The following is a 13784-nucleotide window of genomic DNA, read 5'->3' as shown; positions in this document are numbered from 1 at the left end:
AGGGTTCCCAACCTGGGGTCGATGGATCCCTTGCTTAATGGCATTGATCCATGGCATTAAAAAAAAAATTGGGAACCCTTGATCTAACAAAAATGAAAATTGAATTCATTTAAAAAAAAAGTCACTGCAGTTAGGTTATGAGGTCTGGTGAAAGTTTCACACACCCAAGGGTAAGAGAACTCAACAAAACTTTTTCAGTGGAAGATTGATTTATTAAGAAGTGAGGCAGCGAGTAAATATGCAACCAGATCAAGAATCACATGAACATTTTTGACGAGGTTGCGAACTACCCAAAACCCACTCAGCCTTCATGTTTAGTGTACGGCAAGATGGAGCAAATTTGTAAACAATCATTTCCCGACTTAAAATGGAAATACAATGCGAGTCCCCGCTCCCAACGCATTCCCTTCTGGCCTCCAAAGTGTCAACACAATGATGTAGGGTACCATGGTGGTGTGGCTGCTACGCACGACACCACTGCAGCTTGGGGTGTCAGAGTTTGGAGTTCGATTCTGCCGTCCTCTGTAAGAGGTCTGTACGTCCTTCCCGTAAGCTCCCTCTGGGTGCTCCAGTTTCCCCCCGCGGTTTAGTTGGCCGTTGTAAATTGTCCTGTGATTAGGCCGGGGTTAAATAGGTGGGTTGTGGTGCGGCCTGCTAGGCTGGAAGGGCTTGTTCCACAACTGTACAAAATAAAATGCTTCTGCAAACATGGCAGTTCCCTGCTTCATTCATGTACCAGTGACCCCCTCAAGAAGGGAGCTGGTGGCAGGGAATGACGGCAGATTTTTGGCCAACAGAAGACACAAAATAATGCTCCATTTCAAAAAAATACCCAAAAAGAAATTTATCCAAAAAGGGAGACTGCCATTCATCTACTCACCTACTCATCTGCTGACTGCCAGAGAAAAGCTGCTCAATAACACACCCAAGTAACCCCAAAGCACATTTCTCCTGATTAAACACAGTCTGAACTAAGTAGGTCAGATGAATAATAGGCATGTTTCCTCTGCAGAGGCTAACCAAAGGGAGTAGTTAAAAAAGAAAATCCATAAAAAGTTATTGTGAAGTCAGGAAAATTGATAGAGCAGCCTTCAATTAGCAGTTTTCTCAGTGTCCAATTGCCATGCCTGCAATTGTGTGACCTACCACTGCACTGGCTTCTGAGAGACATGTTGCCAGATTAAACATGCACACTGCCTCAGTGCTGGGCTGGGGGGGTTAGAGAAGAGGGCTACCTCAGGCTTCACAGTGCTCTCCTATCGTCTTTCTGGGGTTGGATTTTTAGCAACCAAAGGAGTCCTCGTAGAGGGCTGAGAAGTGGAGAATGAGCAATTTCAAGTTCCTGGGCATCAATATCTCTGAGGATCTATCCTGGACCCAACATATTGATGCAATTATAGAGAAGGCACAACGGCAGCTATATCTCTTTAGGAGTTTAAGGAGATTTGGTATGTGACCAAAGACACTCGCAGATTTCTACAGAAGGACCATGGACAGCATTCTAACTGACTGCAACACCATCTGGTATGGGGAAGGGGGAGCGTTAACTGCACAGGATCAGTGCAAGCTGCCGAGAATTGTACACTTAGTCAGCCAAATCCTGGGCACCAGCCTCTCCAGCATCCAGGACATCTTCAAGGATCGGTGCCTCAGAAAAGCGGCATCCATCATTAAGGACCCCCATCACCCAGGACGTGCCCTCTTCTCATTGTTACCACCAGGGTGGAGGTACAGGAGCCTGAAGGCACACACTCAGTGATTCAGGAACAGCTTCTTCCCCTCTGCCATCTGATTTCTGAATGGACATTGAACCCATGAACACCACCTCACTACATTTTTCCCGCTCTTCTTGCACAACTTACTTCACACACATACATATATACACATTCTGTACATATACTTTCTGTAATTTAGTTTTTTTATTATGTACTGCTGCCACAAAACAACAAATTTCATGACATATGCTGGTGATATTAAACCCGATTCTGACATGACCTAGTTAAGCGCTGTACTTTATCTGTATTACATTTTCCAGTGAATTCTCAACCCTGTGACAATTCAGAGAATTACTTCTTTGGTATCCTAAAGCTTCATGAAAAACACCGAGTCACAATTGGCAGAATTCAGCGGCTGTCATCAAGTTTCACTGAACAACCAGAGGTCCTCAGGTCATTGTTAGAATTGAAGACAATGACCTCATACAATGTTACCCGGACCTGTTCAGTAACAATGGAAACGATTCCATGCAAAACTTTCCATAGGTTTAGAAAAACTGCTGCTGTCTCCCCTTTTCCAATATGGAACCCACTGTAAGTTGCTGTTAGGTATTTATTTAAGATTCTTGCAGCCAACTCTTAAAATTTTAGACACCAGTTACAGGTACATATGCACACCACAAAAATGAGGCAACTGTGTGATATGAAATTTAACTTTTTCTTATGGCCGTGGACGCCAGGTTGGGAACCCCGGATCAAGTGCCATTATGTTGTGGTGTCAGGTACTTCACAGATATTACCTCCCCTAAGATGGATGTATGTTATTCTATTTCAGTATAGGGGGAGTAAAGTCCATTTCTGCTGTGCATGGGTACACAATGTTGCTAGGTTCTTTTGTTCAATTAACCTCATTAGATTTACGAACACAAATTAATTGATGGGGCAGGTTTATAGCACAGAAACAGGCACTCCAGCCCATGACATCTGTGCTGATCATAGTGTTGATTTAAACTTCCCCATCTGCCTGCACACTGTCCATATCCCTCCTCTGTTAATGTGTTTGCATAACATTGCTGTTATATCTACTTCTCCCACTTCTCCTGGCAGTGCATTCCAAGCACCTACCAAATCTGCAAGTTAAAGTCACTGTACTCTAGAGATTGTCGGGGGCGGAGGGGAGGAATCAGAGTGTATACATTTGTCTCCTGCTTTGCATAGCTTCCAGGGATTTTATGCCTCCAGCACTCACCCAGGTCCAACAGAGGCAGTAACATGCCCAAGAGAACTCAACAGACCTTTGACAATCTAAGTACTGAGGAGGTAGCTCTCCTTTGCTGGCGATCTGCTCGAGTTACAGGGGGTATATAGAAATGGGAGATGGAAAACAACAAAGTGGGGTGGGTGTTGGGGAAAATCGCTGCAAACTTTGTGTCTAAGTACTTAAGCAAAGGTAGGAGCTTTGGGATAAGGACCCCTGTAGGGGGGAAATGGCACCACATGACACATGTTCCATAACCACGACCCTCAGGATCGATACATCTTCCAGGTTGGGCACCCCCTGTTATAGAGTATCAAGTGAGACGCAATAGACTGCAGCCCCGATGTGCATCCAGATGAGGGATCTCGGCCTGACACATCGACTGTTTGCTTCCCTTCTCAGATGCTGCCTGACCTGCGGTGTTCCTCCAGCATTTTGTGTGAAAAGGAAACTGCAGATGCTGGAATCTGGGGCAACCAGCAAGGTGCTGGAGGAACTCAGTGAGCCAGTCAGCATCTGTGGAGAGGAAAGGCAGTCGGCATTTCCAGTCGAGATCCTACACCTGGATGAAACGAGGAGGAGATGGCCAATATAGAGATGTGACGGAAACTAGTCCCCATGCACCCATATTTTAATTGAGGCTTCACGACTGTACAAGATAAAAATACCTTTCTTTGTAGCTAACAATAGTGGTATGTCACAAACATGAGAAAAATCAGCAGATAGTAGAAATCGAAAGCAACACATACATACAAAATGCTGGAGGAGCTCAGCAGGTCAGGCAGCGTCCATGGAAATGAATAAAGAGTCGATGTTTCAGGCCAAGACCCTTCTTCAGAATGGTGGGGGGGAGGAGGGAGGCTAGCTGGAAAGTGATTGGTGAAGCCAGGCAGGTGGGAAAGGTGACAGGCTGGAGAGGAAGGAATCTGATAGGAGAGGAGAGTGGACAATAGGAGAAAGGGAAGGAAGTGGGGGGGGGGACCCAGGGGGGAGTGATAGGCAGGTGAGAAGAAGTGAATTGTCTGAGTGGGGAAGAGAGGGAATTTTGTTCAGCAGAAGGAGAAATCGATATTTATAGTGTCAGGTTGTGTTTGAGGACCACAGGTGCAGATGACAGACTGTGGGGAATGGATACAGGTCTCAATCAGAGCCGCACAAAGCACTGTCTCTTTTGCTGCAAAGTAGAATCCAGCTGAATATCGACCCCCCTCATGTTAAAGGACAAGACTGAAATAAATATTACACAGTGTGCAACTTGTTGGCATCACCAGTTCTTGCTGTTTGCAGTTGGCTGGTTTGGTACAGGACTGGATCTAGAGGATGAAACAAGGCAACGAAGGGTTAACCTCAACTGGAGTCAGGCAGGATGTTTGTTACTTTTGAATTTTATTTCTAAAGCTCCATGGTAGCTTTTAGAAACATTCACAAAAATAAATAAATTGCGTGCAACAAACTGAAGACTCCGATCTAAAGTAAACCATCTCTCTGGAAGTACACATTCACTCAGCTTGTTTGCGGGCAGTCTCAACCCTGGGAGCAGGGGAATGGCCTGTTGAGGCTGTTTCTCGGGGTCTGACCCGACGATTCATGAAAAGCCAAGGTATTTTGCTGGCTCCAGCCTCGTCCCATCACATACACACACACACACACACCCACCCCAAATCAGCCAAGCAGGGTGCACCTCCAGACACACACCCAGCCCTCCAGGAACTTTTTTGATGTGCATATTTAGGAGGAGGGGAAGAAAAAAAAAGACAAATGGGGCATGCTTCAGCACAGCACCCACACCGTTCACAGAGAAAAGAGGAAATTAGTGATTACGACACAAGGACCAAAAGAAAGTAATAAGGCATCACGCAACTGTCGCTGAGTGATAGATGGTGGCTTCCACTTACTCAGCCGTCTGACGTATCATTAGGCTAGCCAGGCGAGGAAAGTATGGGTGGTTGGTCTGCATCATTGCCTTGGTGTGGTATTAATAGGAATTCCTCTGATGTTTCAGAACCACCCCAAAGTCAAACTGCAGTACAATGAGTAATGAAAGGAAAGTGCCAGTCACTTACCCTGGTGAACTGGATCCGTGGCACAGTCGACACTGCCCGTCTGCACAGAGCCAGGACGAGGGGTAGGGAGCAGCTCCACCTCACTTCTCTCCGACCTGCAGACAAACAAGACGAAACATTTCACACCGCTCACGTGAAGGCTTCCTGCAAATGGCCCTTCAGAGCAAATGGAAAGTGGCATCAAACAAAAGCTTGCGCCTGAAGAGCATAAATTCCCATTCTTTTATCTCTGAAAAACAGTTCCGATTTTATTTATTCCTAATCTCCCATACACAATGGCTGGCTCCAGCAACAATATCTCCCAGGCTTTGGCGCCAAGTCGATGCAAAATCCAGCATTTTCTTTCAGAACTACTCAGAGTTTAATATGTATCTGAAATGTAAAAAGACTTTGTCAGAGTGTAATCACTGAATCTGCACAATTTTAGTGTGAAAATAACTAGAATGTCAATGAATTTTCCCTTACTGATTCCCCTGTTGCTAATTTTCTCTTCCGACTCAACATTCAACTGCTAGCCTGACACATTTACCGGCATCCAACCACAGGAACTGGCATTCCAGGGCCTCTGACACAGACACCATTAGCCAAACCGATAAACAAGTAGTTCACAAGGTTAATACTCTTTGTGCATTCAAATTCCTCCTGCTACTTTCCCAGCAAAACCAGAGTGGCATCAGCAGCTAGATATGGGCTTCATAAAAGCATTAGATCCCTGCCCTAGTAATATTACCTCTGCCTTTGCTTTCTATTGTAGAATCGTGCCCCTGCCACCTTCACCCTCCAAGAGGACCACAACCTTGTCGTAGGGTTTTAACCCAGGGAGCCAGGCTGGCCGGAGTCAGGGCTTTTTGGTAGGGTCACCCATACCAAGCAGGTCAAAGGGGAGAAGCCAGACTAAGAGTGGCCCACCTGTCTTCAGGGGTTCAGCTCAGGGCTAACAACTCTGACTGGTAAAACAAAATCATTACTGAAACAGCGATGAGGAATCCTTCTAGGTCTGAGTGTGACGGTATTCCCGAGCTTCCACCCAGGACTTGCATGGCTGGCAGTAGTGGAAACCGAGAGGAAGCTACAGACACGGTGAAGGAAACCCTGAACATCGCAGTAAGTGCCAGATTCACACACCATGGATCCCACCACACCAGAATTTTCTAGGTATAGTGTTGAGAACAGGAAAAGGCTTCCCTGACGCCAACTTGAGTAACGGACGCAAAATGCTGGAGGAACTCAGCAGGTCAGGCAGCATCTATGGAGGGGAACAGACGGTTGGCATTTCAGGCCAAGACCCTTCATCAGGGCACGGTCAACCTGAACTTGCATCCAAACGAATCAGTGGCTAGTGTGGGCAGCAGCTACGTGCGAGGAGGCACCGATCCCACTCCCCGACCCACCAATGCACCTCCGCTATCACAGCCAGAGCCGCCAGCGGAGACACAGTGGATGGCAACAGCACTCTCATTAGCTTGTAAGTCGCAAACCAGAACTTCTTGCCCGCAGAACGCACCACGAGCTAGACCCCTCATTAGATTCCTGGCCTGGAACAATATTCAGGTGATTAGCAACGTAGGAGGAACAGAATATTTCCAATAAGTGGGGGCGGGGGGTGGATTTTACTAGTTTATAGACAGGATTGAATTAAGTGTCTCACTGGCAGAGGGAAAAAGCAAGACATAAACAGCAGCTGCATTTCCACTCCTCACACAAGAACGATCATACTTATGGTGCCAAGCTTGCAGCCGAAAGCAGAAAACCATGCCGACTTCTCTATTTAAATAAAATCAAAGCATTACACTCATTACTGATGAACCAATATATAAAAGACTATTTCTGTCCCTCATTACTGGGAAGATGTCCGAGTTATTACCGCACCGTGGAGTTCTGCTGCTAGAATAAACAGCAAATTTTGCCGGCTAACGTCACCTTCGAAGGTTGCTGTCTATAACACCATGAGCATGTGAAATAAGGCTCGGTTTAAAAAAAAAGAGTAAAGAGTTCAGGATATGGGTTCGAGACAATCTGTGCGTCAGTAAGATCAGGGCCAAGCCAAGTTATCATCAGCTTTCACAGAGACGGTCAGGAAACGTGCATCTAATTCATGGAAACAAGGAAAGCAGCTGCAAGAAAACTAAGTGTGAAGTTCTGTAAATCAGACCAAGATTAATTGCTGACACAATTCTTGGTATTTGAATAACAGGAAAAACCTCTCACCGAAGCAATCAGGAGGCCCAGATAATGTACAAGCCTAACAGACCAACATGTGCTTCCTGAGTTTCCTGCACTAGAAGCAGCAATTGTCACAATCAATGGAGGTGACTGCAAACCAAATCTTTTATTGTTGTTAATCCTTCACTTCTCTTCTAACCTTCACCTCCAGACTTCTTTCTTGTTAATATTTCAATGATGAATCAGACTCTCCCCTAGATCCAAATGGAGACCTACGTGCAAATCAATCATTACCAGTGGCAAATTTGCATTGCATAAGGCTACCCAAAATTGAATGTTATTTTAATAGACAGATTCAGAGCAAGTCCCAAAAATCACAGTTTTAAATAAAATTACAATAAATCTCAATATCCAAGAATATTTCAAATTAATTGCGGTATTTATACTGCCACGTGGTAATAACTTTCGGGGTTGAGAACTTAAGTTTGAAGGCACACACTCAATGATTCAGGAACAACCACCAGATTCCTGACATTTGCCAGTGGTATTAAACCTGATTTGGATTCCGAATTCAGAGTATTTGGAAGTACACCGACCCCATGGAAAAACTGTCTATTTGAGACAATGGGCAGTAAGCCTCACTCTCAAAGGCACACGCTACATCGGACTCAAATCCAGTTTAAATAGGAGCTCAAAATGCTACAGGAACCACATGTTGATATCAAGGGTTTGATAGAGAAGCACATCTGTCAACGCAGAAGGCATATCAGGCCAAAGTGCCAGTTCGGGTACCTCCCTAGCAGCTGCCCAGCTCAGAACTTTGCCTTGCCCTTCCCATACTCAATGCAGGCAACCCTCACGTTATAGAAGGGGATTTATGTTCCCACAGAACAGTCTATATATTGCCATTTGATGTAATGTGATGATGGTCATCCGCCAAGAAGTGAGTTGGGGAAAAATTTTTATTTTACTTTCACAGACTAGAAGGGCCAAGATGGCCTGTTTCCATGCTGTAATTGTTATATGGTTATCCCCCCCCCCCCCCCGCCGTTTCTAAATTCTCTAAGAGCAAGCTTTATTCTGTTCTCCCCCCGCCACCACCAACTAAATTTTTGGGTAGTGATTTGTAAATTCTACAAGGGTGAATTTTTATTCCCCCACCCTCGTAACACTGGGGTGGGTCACTTCCAATCTTCCCAGTCCCACACAACTGGCCAACCCAACACCCCAATGCTCCGTTCGAACCTGCTCACCTTCTCACCTCCACCACCTCCTTCTCAGCTCCCAGCTCCTACATTCTCAGGAGTTTGCTTCAGCCTTTGTAGGGCGCGCGCAGACATTCATCCAGTTCAAATGGCATTTGAAACTCCACATCAGCTTCATTTCTCCATTACCCCACCAAAAGAATAGCACGTTCGTTGTAGGTAATTTGCCGTTAAAAGATGTATGCATGCATTTCTAAATGACAATAAACGAGGACTGAGTGTCCTCAGAATCTAATCTAATTTTTCTATCATCCATGTGCCTACCCAAGGGTGGTTTCAAATGCCCCAGTGCATCTGCCTCTACCAACAGGTTCTACGCACCCACCACTCAGTGTAAAGAACTTACCTCTGGCATTGCCCCTTCAAAGGGGTGTTTATCGCCACCCCTTTGGGAAAAAATTTATAATGTTTGGAGCTTATCCATCACCTCTGTACCATAAACACAAGAGGTTCTGCAGATGCTGGAAATCCAGGGCAACACACACTGAACGCTGGAGAGAACTGGAGCAGCCAGCAGTCATGGGGAGAACATACAGACAGCAGCAGAAATGAACTTGGGTTGCTGGCACTGTACTCACATTACACTAACCACTATGCTATCGTGCATGGGTGTGTAGACTTAGGATAGGAAAGAGGAGAAACCGTTTCCCCCCCAGCCCCCCCGAGTGCAAGAAATCTGGAATTCTCAGCCCAAGGAAGCAGTACACAGGCTACAAACATAAAATGCTGGAGGAACACTCAGCAGGTCAGGCAGCATGGACTGAAATGAATAAACAGTTCACGTTTCGGGCTGAGACCCTTCCTCAGGAATGGAAAGGAAGGGGAAAGAAACCAGAATAAGATGTGTGGGCAGCAGTGAGAGAGAGTCTCATTGAACTCGGTGCCATAATGTTTGGAAGATAATGGACAATACCTTAGTAATTCCTACCATCGCTCTCCTCGGTAACCCAAAATTCCTCCCATCTGGACACTGGTAATTTAGGTACTGTCAGCCTTTCTAATGATCCCATATCAAGATAAATTGGTAAACTGGGTCATTATTGTCAGATGTATCAAGCTACGGTGAAAAGGTTTGCTCAGCAGATCATTTCATTGCCACAGTGCACTGAGGTAGGACGAGGGAAAACAATAACAGATTGCAGAATAAAGTGACACATTTACCCGGGAGAATAGCGTGGGCGGACGATAAGGTTCACGGCCATGACGTGGTAGATTGTGAAGTCAAGTTGGTCATGCTAGGGGATCGTTATGAACAGGAAGAACAGAAGCAGGGTTTAACCTATCCAGTTTCATATCATCAGCCTTTGCCTGAATTCGACGAAACAGCATCTTCCTTGGTAGAGACTACTGGCAGAGTTTTGCTTGGCACATGGCAAAGATGCTCAGGACCTCACAAGTTACCAAGCATCCTTTCCGACGACAGTCCTGGCCGTTACCCAATATTTCTGTGTAAATATACTTGGTTGCTGAATCTGTGATTGAAACAACAAGAAGTTGGTACTCTGCAAGATCATTCCATTGGAGTTATTTTGTTGCTTAGCATTTTGCCAAAACACGGAGTGCAATTCACTTGCAGCCTCTTTTAGCCCATCCCATCCCATCCAGTCCAGAGATCGGAACGAGCTGAGCTCATGCATTGCTAGAAACTAGTACATTGTCACTCAGCTAGGACTTTAACCACAGTAGTTACCACCATTCTGTACTAACCCCAAATATATTCATTCACATTCACAGAGGCTCCACAGTTCATAAGCAGTGAATTTCTCTCTTACAATGAAAGATTGTGACTGGCTCTAGTCACCCCCATCAGTAGGGATCAAACCAGAGATATCTTTGGTCATGTCCCTTGTTACTTGCCAACCTTAACTTAAGCGCTTGCCAACCTTAACTTAAGCATTGTCCTTAGTCCTCATTGCTCCCAGCACAAGAGCAACCTTCAATGCGTTAAAGCACATTGCAATCAAGCCATTCTCAACATGCACCGAAGTGAGTGAACCCAACGCTTGGACGAAGATTTAAGCATCGGGTCGAATCAGAAAGATCAGGAACAAGGTCAATCAAGACAGTGGGGTCCAGGCCCCACAGCGTATCAAAACAAATGAACCCATTGTTTGGATGATATTTAAGCGCCAGGCCAGATTGACAAGGTCCAGGGCAAGGAAAGGGCCAGTTCAGCTCACTGCTCTGCGACGTTCACTCAACTCTGTGCAGAACTAAGAGTCTGGGAACGGACTCTCTCTGGAGTTCAGTACAGAACACTATTTGCTTGCGTTTATTGTTTGCAAGATTTGGTTTTCTTTCTGCACGCAGGGTGTTTGATGGCCTTTTTTCTGTGGGCCCTTGTGGGTTTCTCTGTTCCGTGGCTGCCTGTTAGGAGATGGATCTCTGTTGTATAGTGTGTACATACTTCAATAATAAATGTACTTTGAACTTTGAAGCCATTGTGAAAATGTAAACTGGGTGAAGTAGGGATTCGTACAGGAAAGTGACACAGAAGTAAAGAATCAATCAGAATCTAACTGAATAGCAGAGGGCTAAATGGCCTACTTTTTAAAAAATATCCTTTTGTTTTTAATATATTATTTACGTTTTTGCACAATTTTAATCTATTCAATATGTGTATACTGTAATTGATTTAATTATTTTATTTTCTTCTTCTATATTATGTATCGCACTGAACTGCTGCTAAGTTTACAAATTTCACGACCCATGCCAATGATAATAAACCCGATTCTGATTCTATATTCTCATTATTCCTCAACCCTTTCTGTTACTGAAAACGATCACTGGTGGAAACCTGCCTCATCTCCACTCCGAATTTCCGCCAGTCAATCTCATGCCCAATTTGACCATAAATCAGCACTTTGGTAACTTGGGAGGCTGGACAGCGTTATCCTTTCCCAGTATTGTGGCAAACTAGAACAGGAAACCCCCCGCTTACACGAGGGCTCCACTCCTCGGAGCTCCCTCCACACCTGTCTTCAGACAGCTACCCGTGTTCACATTGATCCAAATCTGTGCATTATAATTCACCCTGGCGTGACCTTTAATTAAACAAATAGAATATATCATAAGACATTTCATTATATCGTAGGGAAGAATTTGGATGAAGCCATTATTTCTGCAAATCAAGTGATCCGCTATCCGAGGAGCCCCTGTGCTTTTAAATAGATCAAATGTGTCAGCCATTTATTCAATTCATAATGTAGGGTAATACCATGGGTGGAAACATTCATAAACCACCAACTTAAAGAGGGTGGTCTGGTGTGATGACGTAATGCTGTCAAGTTTTTTTTTACAGCGTTTTATGTTCTGTGTTGAAGGACAGTAGAGGAGTTGTTATGATTTCCCTTAAACTTAAAACGCCTCTGCCTTTCTATCAAAATCAGGTTCGATATCACTGGCAGATGTTGTGAAATTTGTTAACTTAGTGGCAGCAGCACAATGATACTACAGAAAAGTAAACAAGTAAATCAATTACAGTATACATATTTATTGGTTGAATTAATAACAGTAGCGCACAAACAGAATTAATTAAAAAAGAGTGACGTAGCCTTCATGGGTTCAATGTCCGTTCAGAAATCGGATGGCAGAGGGGAAGAAACTGTTCCTGAATCGTTGAGTGTGTGCCTTCAGGCTCCTGTACCTCCTTCCTGATGGTAACTATGAGAAGTGGACATGTCCTGGGTGATGGGGGTCATTAGTGATGGACACGCCTTCCTGAGGCATTCAATATTACTATTAACACATTAGCAAATTCAGAAGTAGAATGCAAATTTAGCTCCCTACTGTTCACTACAAATGCCCTGGATTGATTCTTAATGCACTCATTTCAAGTGGGTAAGGTTTGGGGGGAGAAATAAAGGCCATGGGAAGATGTCGGCCATTGGCTTGGTGCTGGTTCTTGCCTGAATGAAGCACATCAGATCAGAGGGTTGGTTTAGCTGTGACCTTTTTCATGTTTAAAAAGCCACAGAATGTACTGTACCGTCTCACCAATGGATACTTGGCAAGATAGCAGAGGCTGTGGGTGCCAAGCTCACGTCACTGAGTTCAGACAGGGAAGGGAGAAAAAAAAGCAGCTAAGTAAGTGAATCTATTTCAGTAATACCTTCAGCAGCTGACCCAGTTTTACGTGCAGTACTACCCCGACACCACACCCCGGCCTATTCACCGGCTGTTCCTCTCCTAGCAACCTTCTCACTTCTGTTCAGGTGTCACGCACAGCTGGAAGGCCAATTCCTGCAGGAGATTGCTTGAGACTCAGCTGATTAATACAGTCCTGGGTTTCGTGAGAAACTGAAACGTTTGTCACATAACTAATGTTGTGGTTGCAACTTTTGTCACTGATTAATGCTGTGGTTTTCCCCTCACTGTTTTGTCTGATCTATTTTCAAAAAAATAAAAATGCACCAATTGGGCCTCCCTGTTGGCTGTAAGGCCAAAGTAAAGCAAGCCTTGGTGATTCCCGTCCCAGGAAAACGCCAACAACTTCAGACGAGATGCCACTTAAATACTTGCCACAGAAAGACCCCTGGAGCAGCAGAACTAGAGAGGGTATTAGGACCCTGCATGGTGCCCCTGATGGTACTGGTGCCACCCCGTACCAAGTGGTCTTTGAATTGAAGAAAGGGGGCGGAACAATAGAATTGTGGGTAGTGTAGTTTCTCCTTCTCTCAGGCGCTTTGTGGAGTTTGCACGTTCCCCTGAGACCACACGAGTTCTCCACTTTGGCTCCAGAGGGCTCCAGAGGTTTTCGCAGACCCAGTCAACTTCTTCCATGTTCGTCCGCCAAACAGCTTACTCTTCTTTCCTCTTGCCTTTCTTTTCTTTCCAAGGTGGCCGGGGTCCTGGGTCGCGGAGTCCGTGGTCTACAGCTGCAGCTCAGACTGCGGTTCCCCACGAGCGCCGTGTAGCCGGGCGTCTCGGCATCTCCAGGTGCGTCTGGGAGGTGTGCGCCTTCGAGGCGCAGCCCCATGTACGACCCGGTTCCTCGCCAATGGGATCGTGGCAGGAGATTGAAGCAACGAGTCGACAGGCGGTGGGTGCTGCCGCTGGAAGAAGGCCCGTGGTCGAGCGATTTCTTTTCTTCTCTTTCTCTCTCTCTCTCCCCCTCCCTCCCTCCCGTTGGTCCTCGAGTCGGGGGACTAGAAGCGGCAACATCAAAACAGCAAAATGCCCAACTCCAACTCATTGTTGCAGGAGCGATCTCTCCCTCTGGCTCGGGATACCGAAGTGTTGAGATGGTCTGTAGTTTTTGATGGACTCTGGGTCAAAGTCTCTTTGGGGGCTTTGCTGTTGCTTGCATGGTGGGGGTTGT

At 45.5% G+C, this 13784-nt stretch overlaps 1 protein-coding gene across 7 annotated transcripts in view; it reads right to left on the bottom strand.

The window, feature by feature from the left end:
* sh2b3 (SH2B adaptor protein 3) overlaps window positions 1–13784 on the bottom strand; it is a 176791-nt gene that overhangs the window by 24224 nt on the left and 138783 nt on the right. For all 7 annotated transcript variants that reach the window (XM_063034259.1, XM_063034260.1, XM_063034262.1 and 4 more), the window contains one exon: window positions 5037–5131. In XM_063034259.1, coding sequence (XP_062890329.1) covers window positions 5037–5131 — 95 coding nt within the window. The remainder of the gene's footprint in view (window positions 1–5036; window positions 5132–13784) is intronic.

This window comes from Mobula hypostoma, chromosome 27 (genome assembly GCF_963921235.1).
Source record: "Mobula hypostoma chromosome 27, sMobHyp1.1, whole genome shotgun sequence".
Classification (NCBI taxonomy): Eukaryota; Metazoa; Chordata; class Chondrichthyes; order Myliobatiformes; family Myliobatidae; genus Mobula; species Mobula hypostoma.
The sequence above is the reverse complement of the archived record's forward strand: the minus strand, read 5'-3'. Positions and strand labels throughout refer to the sequence as shown.